Genomic DNA, 14,908 nt, shown 5'->3' with positions numbered 1-14,908 from the left:
GGAACACCAGTCTGAGTGTTTGGCTGTCAGAAGCTCTGGAAGAATAAACTCATCTGTGACCATCGAAACTAGTTTTCTACTAATTGAAGTCATAAGTTCACCCACACAACATCCATCCACCTCACACCACTACCCCAATGCCGGGCCACAAGCAATATGCTCTGGAAGCAGTTTGCACAGCTGACTGGTTTCTGCAAATACAGAGCCAAATTAGCAGTCTCTCTTTTGCAGGCTCTCCTTATGCTCAGCCTTCATTCAAAAACCTGTAGGATTTGTACAGTCGAGTCCTCTCAGAGAGGTTAGCAGGCTGCAGTATTAGAGAGATCAGGCAGTACCTGCCTAAGCTTCACGTCCTTAGAAAGCAATAATAAAAAGGCTGAGAAGCACAGTGCAGGCTGAGAAGCTTAAAGCAGTGCCTACCACCCAGTCTGGCAAACCTAGTCCCTTCCCAGCTGAACAGCAAACAAGACCAATAAGGGATAAAAAAGGACAGGCTTCATATCATAAACATCTCAGCAGTTCCCAGAAACTGAAGAGAGGAATAACAATTTTTGCATCCATGTGAATGAAATGTGACCAAAATCCTTAAACTCCTTTTTTATTCTTAAACAATCAAGACAAAATAACCTAATGAATAATTGAACAGCCAAAAGAGCAAAAGCATAGAACTATCATTTTCTTAGAGGCCAGCTGTGATTAAAGCAATCTCCTTTGGTTGTTGTTTTCCATGTACAACATTCTCCTTTTAGTCATAGCCTATTCAGAAGGGAAGTCCCATTCACTTTGCCACACTACTATATTGAGTCTGTAAGAAATTCTGCGACAAAATAAGCAGAAGAGACCAAGGAATGAAAAAGGCATTCTGCAAAATGAAAGGGGGGAGAAGATACTTTCTGGTTAAGTTCAAATGCCTTTCTAAAACACTCCTTAGCAAAACAAGCTATGACTCCAACAGTTTGTTGCACACTAAACAGCAATTTCAGCTGTCTGGCTTGAAAAAAAACCCAACCAACCAAACAAACGACACACCACCACCACCCCAAAAATACAGCATTAGTTTAAGGAGAATTTACTTCAGGAAAAATCCTATTAGATTTTATAAGACTCCCAGTGCAAATATCTGTACCAACATAGAATATTACACTGTCTACCAGGGAGAGCAGAGAAACTGCTAATACTACTTTGGGTAGTTTAAATTGATGAAGATTACACATATGGCTCTAAAGTCTTAGAAGTGACATCTATTTAGTCAGCTTTTGGGGGGAAGATGGGCTGCAGACAGAAGTTAGAGTAATATAGCAATCTGATACCTACCTAGAGTTAAATCAGTACATGATTTCTTCTGCTTGTGCGCCTGAAAGTTAATTTTGGTTTGCTACTCAACAGACATCCTAGCCAAAAGGCTCACATGGGTGCACAGCATCTTACATACTTATGGTGAAACAGCCAGTGCTAGTGCTTTTCAGAAACACAAAACTCTAAAACCTATATATCACGAGGCCTGGGAGTGAAACTTTCTCAAGCAGGCATTTTCAACTCATAGACCTTGAGGACTGCCTCATTTTTGTGAGCTGCTGGGAACTGGTTCACTAATAAAAACAAGGCTGCCACCATATAGATTTAATTTTCTCCAGTAGGATCCGCTCTTGCAAGAGAAACTTTAGATGTGCTGAGTTATTTCCCTGACCTTTTAATGAATAAAAAGTTTATATAATTTGGGTAAAATTTTCCATGTACAGTTATTAAAAAGTCGGGAGCTGGAAAAAAAAGAAAAAGAGCACTGAGCATTCATCTTCAAAGTTTGCTACAGTTTGTTTTACTTTGGAGATTACCCTTACTTAAGTTGTCATTATATTTGTTATTCATGTGACTGAAAGACAGAAACTGGCAAACACGTCAACACAACTTCAAAAACCAAACCATTCTTAGCAAACAGTGAATGAAGAATCTACAGAGAAGCTCCTCATTTTGATTATATGAATGCTTTTTCCCAATTATGCCAAGTTAATTAAGTCTCTAACTCGGGGAAAAAAGAATACTTTTTGAAGTTAGTCACAGGTTTGGGTCCAGGTGCTCTTGCCTACTTTCTCCAGCCAGCTTTAATGCAAATCAATTATAAGTATTCGCTTGTTCACTTAGGTTACAAGTTTGCTTAGAGAAAGCAAAAAACTAGACCAACAAAGACAGAAGGGTGCCCTCACAATTTCTGTGGGGGAAGCCTTACTGTACTCCTTTAGCTCTTCTCTCCAGTTATCTTTCCGATATATTGTCAGTAAATTTCCTTGATCTGTTTGTTAGAAGCACTCTGTACCTTCCCCACCCCCTTATCCAGACAGGGAAAAACCAACCCCAAAATCAAACACACAAGTCTTTCAGGATGTCAGCAAGAACTAAGATACAGGCACAGGCAATACAGGAATATAAATTAAGCATTGTGAAGTGCCCCCATCAATCTGGTTTTCATCTTTACACAAATAGAAGGTTTAGAACATCTGTAGCAAGTAGGACAGCTCATTCCCCACTTGACTCTCATTTTTGACCCAAACCCCACAGAATTCTTCCCCATAGATGCACAGTACAGCCCCTGAAGTTTCATGCTGACATATGAAACAGAAAAGCTCTGCATACGAAAAGAAAGATCAATTCTGGTATTAAACATTGACAAGACAACTGCAGGCTAGGTATATGCCTATATAGCTCAAAGAGCTTCAAGTGCTACTCAGTGATAAATTGAAATATAAACTACAGATCTAGAGACATTACTACGTACACCAGTAACAATACTCAGGGAAATGAACCTCTTTGCAACCCTCCACAGCCTCTGTCAAGGACATTTGTAGGAGCAAGAAGATTAGCAGCTCTTGAAGAACTTCCTACTTACTAAACCACAGAACTGTGTTTACAAAGATGAAGAAAAAGATGTGGGCTTCAGTGATTTCTCAGTTCTTTGTTCCACATACACTGACTCCCTTCAACCTTCCGTCATCCCCCCGAGTGAAGATTTTTCAAAACAATAAGCACAACTGTTCTGGGTGAGGAAGGAAGGATGAGACTAAAGACAGTTGTTCTAAGCACATGTGTGCCACCTACCATATACGTTTACAACCCCTTACACCTATTGCTCACAGCACATCCCAAAGACCTACAAGAAGGGGCAGTTATGAATTAAGCTCTTTGCAATTTTATCAGAAAAACTTGTTAGATGAAGTCTGGAAAACAAGTACTTTGGAAAATGGTGCTTTACCACAGCAAAGTAAGTATTGCTGCTGTTGTCAACAGTAAGCTTTGAATCCAGGAATGAGAAACTTTGACAACTACCAGATACCTAAATTTGCCTATTAAATACGTAATTCAGAAAGGGACAGTATCTACACAAGCTGAGAAGATACATGTATGTACACAGGTAGAACTATGAAGTATAATTCATCTTTAAAAGAGGTTCAGAACCACTGTGGCTTTATCTCAGCCCTAGAATACTCACTGCTGCTTGCCCTTTTTGGGTTACTGTTCTGCTCTGTATGTGCTGCTTTGGGGAATAAAGTCTAATTCAGTCAAGGTAATCATCGCAGCTTTAATTCTACTGTCCATGCAACATTCCTGCTCACTGAACCATTCTGTACCCAGAAGCAATCCACTGGAGCTACCCAAAAGTGATCCAATAACTCAAGAACAGAGCTTTGCACTTGTAAGCTGCTACGTAAGACCACAAGCTGTAAGAGCAGTGCCTACATATGACTGTGTTTGAGTCATACATAGGAGTACGAAGCAGTGACAGGTGACTTTCAAGAAGCCACTTAATGGTCTGACCATAACAGTAGCACAGGGGAAACAAGTGACCATAGTCACACAGTTTTCCTTGCCACAGCACTCTGCTCCACATACCTCTAATTTACCTGAGGCATCCCACTTCACATGCTGAGAGAAACAAAGAGGTAGAACAAAAAGACAGCAAAACCAATTATTTTTCAGTTAGAAGTTGTTAGCATTGATTTGACAGGCTTAATAATTTGTCATAAATACAACTTAAGATCTCAGGGCCAAATATTACACCTAATACTTACCTGGAGAAAAAAAAAAAAGCTTTAATCTTTGATGTAAACTTTCCCATGACCTTAGAATAATTATTACTGACAGTCTCGAGGGTGCAGCCACTCTTCCTGTCACAGAGCTTGGGTAAGATGCTGCTGTTCAGAGCTGCAGGCTTTTTCCCCTACCTCACCTCATCGGTTTCTCCTCTGGTTCAGTGAAATAAAGACAGACAATTAACATGGATGATTTCAAAGAACTGAGAGGCAGACCAGTCTGAAAACTGAAGAGCTGGGAACAAGCAGATGGAAACAGCAGCCTCCTAACCCAGATCTGCCGTGACCGAACAGTTTGTCTGACTGGGCAATTACAACAATGAAGCTTTCACACTGAAGGCTGTAGGACTTTCCCCTTCCCTTCTCTGTTTTTAAAGAACAGCAGGAAGTGTCCACCTTTTAAAAAAACTTCCATATATAATTATGACCGTTAGAAAAAACAATGAGAGCTACCAAATTTTAGACAGTTTGTAAACTAGGCAAAAAGCATTACAAGTAAAAAACTTCCTATAGAAGATGCTCCAGACTGCTGAACTACCTGTGTTTACCACATCCAGTACCTTTTCTCATATACTGTGGGAGCAGGTACACATTCTGACAAAACACAAATGAGTTGTGCTCTCTTAGCGAGTACATTTGATCGAACACACCCACCAGTGTAACAAACTTTGGAGAGCAACATCATTTATGGCTCTGTGCTCATTCAAAAATACAAGCAACCATCTGCTGAGAAGCTTCACAAGGAGCTATAAGTTGCTACCAACATTCAATCACCAGACAATTTTTATACAAGTTGAGTCCTCATTACTGACAGCCAAGGTATTTCTCTTTCTAAGAACCGGAGAAAAATCCACTTACGATGGCAACTGTCAGTTTTGACTAAATCTGAGCAGTTTGAAAAAAAAATTGAGAAGTCTGAGCTTTTAAAGTATCAGAAATGGTTCAGAAGACAAGAACTAACTACTCAAAAAAATAATGAAAAGAAAGTTTTATTACCACTTTCTAAGCAATTGAGAACTACAAACTCTAGTGTTACCGTATCCAGAAACAAATCTATCAAGGAAGAAAAGTTTGGGGTTGTTTTTAAGAGAAATCTATCTGTAAAAGTGGTTATTAGTAGATCTCATTTTGGCTGCTCAGATGAAGTCATCTGTAACTAAGGCACTTTTATGAATGTATAGGCAGAGCTGAAGGTAGTCTCTGAAGCCGATATTGCTCACCAGCCCAAATGCACAAGAGGCACAGCCAGCTGGGCTACGAAATTGGCTCTCTGGCCAATCCTTTTTTTCACTGAGGCATCAGCACTATAGCTTTCGCCAGGATAGCAGCAATTAAACTTTTCCATGTATTACCTAATGCTTCACTGAAAACAGCAAACACCAGTGTATATTGACAACAACAACTACTGCAACACCAAGTTCAGTCTTTTCTATGCGGAAAATTCTCCAGAATTTCATTCTCTGGGGCAAAACACAACAAGAACCCATGTCACTGGTCAAAGCATTCAAGTAATGAGGCAAAGGGAAGGCAATACGCTGCAGTCCACATACCACTGGGGGAAAAAAAAAAAAAAAAGGGTGTGGGAGGGAAGAACACTAACAAGAACTAGTGGGAATAGAGGGACATCTCTCTGCCCATCCTTGAAACAAAGTGGAGGCACCAAACTCACCCTGCAACTGCCACTATCCTTATCCTCAGGCAGGAATCCATCTCTCCCTTTCCTGGAGTTTGGCAAAAGGAGCCTATTTCTCAATTTAGGATCCTACCTTGAGATCAAACCTCTCCTCTTCTATATCAATTCTTCAGTTAATAGGTTCAATCTTATTCTGTCTTCTCAAAACACTTAAGAGACCCACAGTGCTATCAGGGCAACTGTCACACAGTAACTATAACCCCAGGGCTTTGGAGAATAAAAACTGTTAGAAATGAAACTCCCCTCTTCAAACATAATAAAAGTAATATAGAGCATGCTATAAACTATTATAGTCAAGATGCATCTCCTGTGTGGTATATTAAACAGTGAGCCATGCTACAGAGTCCCCAGGTAATGAAGGTGGACATCCTAAAGTTTTTGGGTTTGTGCTAGAAACTTAACAGACGCCCAATTAATTTGAACACAAAGCCTAGTCCTTATAGCTTTCCACACCACACTTCAGAAGATATAAGTAAACTGCATCTACACTGCCAACAGGTAGCAAAAGCTTTATAAGCCTTTGCAGCTTTCATGATGATTCTCAGAATGACCCAAAAGCAGCTTCTGATACCAACAGTTTTCACCTTATTCCCCAAGCGGTTTAATCAGTGCCACCGTGCTCATTGGGACAGCAAAACGCTCTGGCACTGGAAGCAAATTCCAGTTTGAAGTCCACGTAGTTTGTAGCACCGAGAGTATCTTTATCATCTTACCCTCACGCCCCCCGCAAAGCCTCTTTCCTGCTGTACCAATATTTACTCGGCGGCAAAAGATCCCGCCGGGGTTGGAACCACTCATCGCCTGACCAGCAGCAAGACACGGACCTTCGCAGAAAACCCACCGCCCGCCGTGGACTGGCCGGGCGGACCTTCACCCCCGCCCCGTGGCACCCCCGCTCCCGCAGGGTCAAGGCCGGGCGCTGCCGGAGGCGCCGGTACCGGCCCCGCCGCCCGCTCCTTTACCTGGTGAAGAACTCGGCGAAGCTGCTGCCGGCGCCGGCGATGCCCGCCCGCCGGGCCCTCTCCGCCGGCTCCTGCGGCGGCGCCGGGGCGGCGGGCGCCGTCCCTCCGTGGGGCAGGTGCTCCGGGGCGCTGCGGCGGCGGCTCACCTCGTAGGTGTTGCGGGAGTTCAGGTTCACGTCGGTGAAGCCGAGGGGGGCCGGGGGCTCCGCCCGGCCCCGGCAGGTCCGCACGCCCGGGGCGGCCTGCGCCCGGCTGCCGGCCTCGTCCCCCGGGCCCCGGGGCGGCGGGGCGCTGCCGGCCGTCGCTCCCCCGCGCCGCTCCGCCTCGCTCCGCAGCCGGCAGCTCTTCAGCGGCTCTTCCAAGGCGGTTCCCGCGGGGCCGGGCGGGCAGGGGAGGAAGCCCCCGTTCTGCAGTTTCGCTTCCTCCTCCTCCGGCCCCGGCTCATCCCGTCCTGCCCGGGGGGGTGGCGGCTCCTCCGGCGGCGGCAGCAGCAGGAAGCCGACGTCCCCGTTGGTCATCCTCCCGCGGGGGCCCACGGCGTAGGCGGCCCCGTTGGCGGGTTTCTCCGGGCAGCGCTTCCCTCCCGCCGCGGCGGCGGGGCCGAGCGCCGCCAGGTACCGCTGCAGCAGCCGCTCCTGCCCCGGCCCGCCGCTCCTCCGGCTCACGCCCCGTCTCCCATCCCGCTCCCCGTCCTCCTCCTCCGCCGCCTCCTCCTCCGCCGCCGCCGCCTCCTGCCGGCCCGCGGGAAGCACGGCTGCGCTGCCCGGAGCTCCGGCATCGTCCGGCCCCACCATTTGCCGCCGCCGCCGCCGAGCCCCGGGGATGCCAGCGGCGCAGCGGGGCGCGGGCGCGGCCCCCTCGGCGCGGCGGGGGGCCGAGAGGTGCGGGGTCCTGCGCACCGGCGGGGCGGCGAGCGCGGGCAGCCGGCGCCGCTCACCGCCTGCGACCGGGACGGCGGCCTCGGCGGGGGGGGCGGCGGGCCCGGCTCACGCAGGCGCCCGGCGCCGGCGGCGGCCCTTCCCCCCCCGGAAAGCCACCATAGAGAGGCGGGGCGGGAGGGGCGCGCCCGGCGCAGCCGCTTCCGGGACCATAGAGATGCCAACTAGACAGGATCTTCCCCGCCAGAGAGGTGCCGCGGAGGCCGCTCCCCCCCCGTTCTCCACTACCGTATTACGGTAGGCGCGCCGCATCTACCGCATTCCTTCAGCGTGCCGCGCACCCTCCGCCACGAAAGAGCCCAGCTCCGCAGCCGAGCGAGCGCCCACCGCCCGGGCCTCGCCGCCTGCCCACTCCTGCCGCTGCCCCGGCACCCCCGCAGGGCCGGTAGCCGGGCGGACAGACGGACCCCGCGCACCCACTGACCTCCCAGTGCCTTGCCCGGCAAGGCCGCACACGGGGCACCGCTCCCCACCGCGGGCTTACGGAGAGCGCTCGGTCATTTCACCGTTAACCTTTTCTTGAAGGAAGAGCAATAATAAAAAGCCGTTTAACCGCCAGCGAGCGCGTTGCGAGGGACGCCGCGGGTTAGGGTGTGCTTACGGGCGGTGAGGCAGGGCGGGGAAGGCGGCAGGGCTGCGCCCAGATCGGCGGGCGCTGCGGCAGCGACCGGGAAGCGCGATCCCGGTCCTCGGAGCGGGGCGGGCTCTCAGGAGGACGGCGGAGGTTACCCACGGAGACCCGGCACCGGATTCCCCGCGGGGGCGGGCGGCAGCGGAGCAACCCGCCGACCCGCGGCGCAGGGGGCGGGGGCTGGGCTTGGTGCCGTTATTCACCTCAGAGCCGGGGAGGGGGGCAGCGGGTCCGGCGGCCGCGCCTCGGCCTGGGGAGGAAGGGGAGAGGCGGCCGTGGCGGAGGTGAAAGGGAGACATCGCCAGTGCGGAGCCTCAGGGCCGGGGCACGGCCGCGGAGCCACCTCCTGCCCGACGGGCGGCAGCAGTGGCCGCGGGGGGGCGGGGCGGGCAGGGCCCGGGCTGGGGGTCTCCTCTGAGGACACAGGACGTACTTGAGCTTTTTTGGGGGGAGGAGGGAGGGAGAGAAGAGAGGTAGGATGGGCGCTGTGAAATCACGGGGTGAATCTTCTCCCTTGCCATGATGGGATCTCAGAACTCCTCAGGCTGACGCTGGGGAGGTGGATGGAGGATGCATGGGCAGGCAGGTGTCAGCACCTGGGCTTCCTACCACACCTCTCAGAGGAAAAAAACAAGTTATTGCCATCCCCTGGGCCTAGCGAGGGCCCAAGGCCAAAAGTCACAGGCAAAAGAAAAGGCAGAGGGGCTTCAAGTCCCCAGAGCAGCACTAACAGCATAGGCCCCATACAAGGTCTAGCGGGTACCGTTCGTCCTAGGCAAGTGCCTCAACCCAACAGGTTATCTTTGTATTCCTGCCGTACATACTCACAGCTGGTGGCAAGGGAAGTACCACTCTCCTGGAAATCCTCGGCCAGAGAAGTCCTCCATTTAGGTAACCCCACCTTCAAACCTCCTGCAGCACAGTGGCGGTCCTTGCTTTTAAAGGCAGGCAGGTGGGGCATGCCCAGAGAGAGGCTGCACCTACCGTGTGGAGATGGGGAACTGCCATGCTCTTTTAATGTGGTTTGGTTTTTTTTTTCTCTTAAAAATTGTGGGTGTTTTAGAAAGAAAGGTTTAAACTGGGAATCTTCATCCAAATAAAAAGTTGATGCATTTCATTCTGTTACGACTTCTTATTAGGACTTTGCACTATAGAGCCTTCTGGGCTTTGCTTTAGTAAAGAAATAAAAAAAAAAGTTTGTGATTTTTTTTTTTTTCCCCTTCTTGTCATCTGGTAACTGCACTTCTGAAGTCAGATGTGCAACGCTGTGTGTTTTACACGTAACAAGCAAGTCTGATCTCACCCCTTTTGACTTGAGTAGCTGGCAAATACTTGGGATCTCAGAGGCTGGAGAAGAAAAAAATCTGATTTTTTTTTTTTTTTTTTTTTTGCCTTGCCTATCCTGATAGCAGGTATGCAGCTTCATCCAACTACAGCTGTGCAACATAAAGGACCATTGGCTTCAGCTGCTTGCAAAAATGCCCAGTAAAGGTTGCCAGGATTAACTTTCCTTTGGATGTGCCAGCTGAACTGCTTGTGGGAGCACTTTGTAGGCTACTTTGGTCAAAACAAGCCATTAACAAAGGTGAACTAATTAAGCTTTTTGGTTAACTAAAGCTTTTTAATTAAGCTTTTTGCTGTCACTAAGATGGTAGGTTTTCTGTTCTCCGCTGTGATCCGCGTCATCTCAGACACGTGGGCTCTGATCACCGTGTCTGCCGAGTGAACGTCCATCCTGGGTGCTCCAGAGGCTCTCTGTGCAAGGAGACTATGCGACTCATCTGCGGTATATGCCACGGATCCTCTTTTAGACTATGGGTCTGCATGGGTGGCTCACCCATCCACCCTGCACAACTGTTGTATTTTAGTTTTTAGATAAAGTGATGCAGCAAGCAGAATATCCCAAAGAGTACTTGAGTCGTAATAAAAAAAACCAAAAAGAGTCTTCGTATTGTTCTACCCCTCTTAAATTGGTGACTGCATACACTGTAAGAAGGGATCAACAGTGATTTCACTTAACATTCACATAGTCATCGTTACCCTGGATAATGTGATATGAAGTGAATTGTTGTGGAAACACAGCAGCACACTATGCCTTGCAGGTAAGGAAGGGGTGGATGCTGTGTGAGTCCATGAAGTATAAATTATCCAGGAGCTCATTCTGCACCAGGACAAAATGAGAGGTATATCTGCCTTTACCAGTGAGAATTTTAGGTTTAAGGAAGCACTCAGAAATCCAGAGGCTGTTTGTGCTCATTTTCAACAGTGTTCACTGTTTACCTGGGATGCTGTATGGCAGTGTCACTCTTGAATAGACTCCTGTGATTTAATTAATGTAGAACCTGCAAAATAGGACCAGATGTTAAACAAGCTAAGCAAAATGAAGACTGGCACTGAGATTGTAACACAAGACTGGCTTATGGTGAACTTATTTCAGTGACTGTGGCTGGGATAGCTGGTAATTATGCCAGGGATTCCAAAGGGTAGCAGGTTGTTTTACACAAAATAAAACCACTTGGTTCACTGCATTTGCATTGATTTCCACCTCTAGGAGTTGCTAGACAGGCAGATTAGTTATATTTATATATACAAAATATATTTAAAAATAATATTTCCAAATAGTATTTTGGATTTTAAATCACTCCTGCAGGATGGAATCTAGAGCTGAATGAGGATTTTGAGGCTCTGTATTGTATTTTCCAGAAGTGCTCAGTCCTGAGGAATACCTCAATGAACTAAAGAATTAAAGATGTGATTAGCAGGGATACATATTATACAGTTCATACATAGCTGATAATGAAACAGCTTTGAGCCAAGTATCTGAAAGTCAAGGCAATAATTCACAGAAAAGTACATGCACCTCTGGGCAACTAGTTACATGTTAGAAGGTCATTCTGATTTGGATGGGCAAGGGTGAGCAGGTAATCTGCATTCTGCAGAGGGCTGTCAGCAATCCACAGGGAAGAACTGGGGACTAAAGAGTGGACAGGTGGTTATAAAATCCAGGAATTTTAAGAGCAGGGTTGCTGAAAGGACTAGGAGTGAAGGAACACGTTTTGAGCCTTGCGAGAGTGCAGTCCCATGTTACAAATATTACAGCAGATCTGTGAAATCATCTGGTTCAGTAAATCAAAATCCCCCATCATTTCACTGATTCATTTTAGGGCAAGGCCCCCCAAACAGTTGAATCATCACAAGTGAAAGAGAGTTAAACTGTGGATGGAGGTTGGGAATGACTGGCCAGAGCAGGAACCGCTCATCTTCACCTTGACATTGAAGAAATTACAACACGGGATTCTACCCTAACCACACCATACTGTAACTGTGCTGTTGCCTGGTACTGTGAAAAATTGTATTATTTATACTATCGTTCTAATCTGGTAGTGAGGTCCTTAGTACCCCATGTTTTAGGGATATTCACATGAGAAATAGCATAATTTATTAGTGAAAAGAAAATGTCTGCTTAGTTGAATATTGTGAATAACTTATTAAGCAGTGATTTTGTATCGTCCTCAAACTGATTAGGGCAATTTGTGTGTAAGAAGATTGTTTGTGCTCCTGGATCTCTAAGGTGACCCTTACAAAGGAGGCAACTTTCCCAAATAAGATTCTGTGAAGAAAGAGGGAGTAACACTGCATAAACGTGATGCTGAATTCTTTTTCTTTTGCTAAAAACTATTCTGCAGTAACAAAGCCTCTAGCTCAGTTTATAAAATATCTCAGCTATGGAGAAGACAATCCAGGCATCTGGGATGACAGAAAGTAGGCAGCAGTATCTTTTCTACCTTAGAAAGGTGTCAGCTCTGAGTTCTATGCCAGTTTTGGGGTGGTAGCAAGAGAATACAGATGAAACAGGAGCTATGCGAGAGGAGTCTGGCTAGTTTGTTCTCACCGTTAGTCATTGAAAGAGAAAGGAAGCAACCTTCACTGGATTCATGATTTTACGCTACGAGCAGGACGTACAACTTTCCGGTGAACAAGTCCTCACGGAGGCAATGTACAAATAATAACACATGTAGACTTTGCTCCAAAGAGTATACAATTAAAATATTATGTAAGGAACAAGCCAGGGTTTTCAATACTCCTTACTTAAGGTTTGCACGAACTGCAACTTTGCTCCTTGTTCCAAAGAGGCAGCCTTCTTGGTTGTTATATACGCTGGCACCAGAGAACTAGACCTGTCTGCATCCTTGCCCGTGTTTGACAGCTGACCTTTCGATACCATCCCTCATTAGGAATAGCTCCTGTCTATATCTACACCCTGGCAAAGGTCTGAACACTTAGGAACTGTCACACCTTGCTCATATAATTAGCACAATTCTAGGTCATTAGTTCCAGCTCTGGTTTCTGTTTTGATCTGTGTTGCCCCACCCAGTTATGGATTTTAGTTGAAACAGACCATTTTTCACTCCCAAGCTTAAAGTGTAAGGAATATCCTGCAGTAACATAAGCCAGGCAATTGTTTTCAAGGAGGTTGTGAACACAGGGGAAGGATCTAATCTCGCAAACGTTTGTGACAAAACACATGTCTGTGAACTCTGCGTACTTTGGTGTGTGGTCCGTGCAGAACTAGACTCACGCGATGCCGCTGGCAGTACTGAGAAAATCGTTAAGGCATTCGTTCAGGAACAAGAACCTGTGGCTGAAATGCAGAACGCAGTGAGCTGATTTCCCCACCAAACTGACATCTCCATGGGGGCTCAGGTCTAGTGTGAAATGTTAAAAACCTCACGTGTTTAACACCTTGTATCTAGTAGGTCAGTTCAAAGGCCTGTCAGGACGGATCTCTGGTACAAACGCAAAAAAAGGGCTGTGACTGCAATTCTCTTGACCATCATTTTAGCATGGTGAATTTAGTTCGCAAAGCCTACAAACTAGTATTACCATAAAAATTCTTAGTTTGCGATAACATTGTGTTTACCTAGACTGCTCATTAAGTGCTGGTAGAGTCTCTTCAAGAGCCTGCCTTTGCCATAAAGCAGGAACTATCCTTCCTCTTCAGGGCCAGATATCTGAGATTTTTTGGACTAGCCCTAGCATTAATATATCCCAATGCAAATGCCAGCCAGCTGTGATATTGAATGAGATATTGAATGAAACTGATCTAAGAAAAGTACACACCAAAGTCTTTTCTTATCGCTGGCATTTTGCCACCAAGAAGATGATGCAGCTTTGTATTTTGAATGCCTGCACACAAAACCTAATACACTAGTAAATTTTAACATCAGAATGGCTACTGAAAGTGCTAAGCCTGAAATTGTTAAAAATAATTGTTTTTATATAACAGGTCAGGTGGTGAGAAGCAAGGAGAATGTCCCTATTGACTCCAAAATCATGACACCTGTCTTGGCCAGGGCTACCTACCACAGTAGATATACCAGCCTGAGCTCCAGCCAGTCTTCCTTTCTCCTGTATTTATGTTTTTCTACGAGGAAAGGAATAGTAAATGGATTGAGGAGACAGGTGATCTGCTTCTGTGTCATTAATTTCCTACAGAATTGTGAGATATACTTACTTTTCCTTATGGCTGCTGTGCAGGGACTTTAGGAACCCCAGCACTGAGGCCAGGAGATGGAGAGGCCAAGGCCCAGACTCATCCTCCCTATTCCTTTGCATTTTTACAGGTCCCCTCTATAGGCAATGGAGACAGACCTTCTCGAAAGGGCAGGTTAGCTCACTTGAAATCAATCTCACAAGCCCATCTGCGCTGTCTACCGAAGGAGAGCAGAGGCAACACACAAGCTAAGGGGCATTCTCCTAGGAAAGAGTGAGAGGGGCAGTTTTGGGGCTAGGTGCTATGGATGCAAAACATTTACAGGGATTCCAGGGGAAGCCAGGCAAGTGCTTGGCTGAGAGATACAGCAAGGTACAGTCGGTCAGAGCATGCCACTGCTCAGAGAGGTTTCAGGGGCTCTTGTCCCTCGTTTCAAGGTTGAGGCCACTGACAACAGAGCTGCTGGTGCTCCCAGGGAGACTCGGACATTTTCCTAGCAGGGGTAAGAGACCCCCAGCCTCTGGTTTAGAGGCAGGATACTGGGCTAAAGAGACCCTTAATCTGACAGGAATTACTTTTCTTATGTTCTTATATAAATTCTCTTCTCCAATTCCTGTCTGAGGCTCACAAATCAGACACTCTGCAGTTCTAGAAATTATGAACAAGGAGACCGTCAATTTATAATTTGTTCCCAAGTGCTGAGAAACAGCACTACTCTAAAAAAAAACCCAAACAAACTGTACAAAAAATAAGCCAATGCCCACCACAAGGTTTTCCTTTTCAAAAGAACAACGTAGCAAGGACTCAGATATTAGTTTACCTCTTGTTCCAACCAATGCTGATAACTGAAATACACACTTAACCAATATGTAGCTGGTGGTTTCCCAGTGTTGTTTCATTACTTCTGTAATTAAAATATGGAATGGCTTCCTCAAATCAATATATAGGAAGAACTGTGCCCTAGGGCTGCAAAATGTTCTTCCATTTGCAATAGAGTTGTGCTCTTTGGCAGTTCACTCCTGAGGCTCTCGTTTCTTTGGAAATGCTACTTTGGCAAGAACATCTTCGCACTCCACTAACAGCAGTTTGCACTTTTAATACAAAGCCT

General features: G+C 46.8%; 1 protein-coding gene and 1 long non-coding RNA gene across 7 annotated transcripts in view; both read right to left on the bottom strand.

Annotated features, from left to right (window-relative positions):
* Positions 1-9,265, bottom strand: part of TBC1D12 (TBC1 domain family member 12) — a 49,488-nt gene extending 40,223 nt beyond the window's left edge. Inside the window, exon 1 of one of the 6 annotated variants that reach the window (XM_074591093.1) lies at positions 9,135-9,265. In XM_074591093.1, coding sequence (XP_074447194.1) covers positions 9,135-9,193 — 59 coding nt within the window. In that variant the 5' untranslated portion in view covers positions 9,194-9,265. Of the gene's footprint in view, positions 1-6,737; positions 7,724-8,276; positions 8,469-9,134 lie in introns of those variants that run through there. The other 5 variants (XM_074591095.1, XM_074591094.1, XM_074591092.1 and 2 more) reach the window with 5 other exon arrangements.
* Positions 9,266-9,665: 400 nt separating this feature from the next.
* LOC141744982 (uncharacterized) overlaps positions 9,666-14,908 on the bottom strand; it is a 34,623-nt gene continuing 29,380 nt past the window's right edge. The window contains exon 3 of the long non-coding RNA XR_012587636.1: positions 9,666-10,648. This is a non-coding gene — a long non-coding RNA (uncharacterized LOC141744982). The remainder of the gene's footprint in view (positions 10,649-14,908) is intronic.

Source organism: Larus michahellis, chromosome 6 (genome assembly GCF_964199755.1).
Source record: "Larus michahellis chromosome 6, bLarMic1.1, whole genome shotgun sequence".
Classification (NCBI taxonomy): domain Eukaryota; kingdom Metazoa; phylum Chordata; class Aves; order Charadriiformes; family Laridae; genus Larus; species Larus michahellis.
This window is presented reverse-complemented; position numbering and strand designations above follow the sequence as displayed.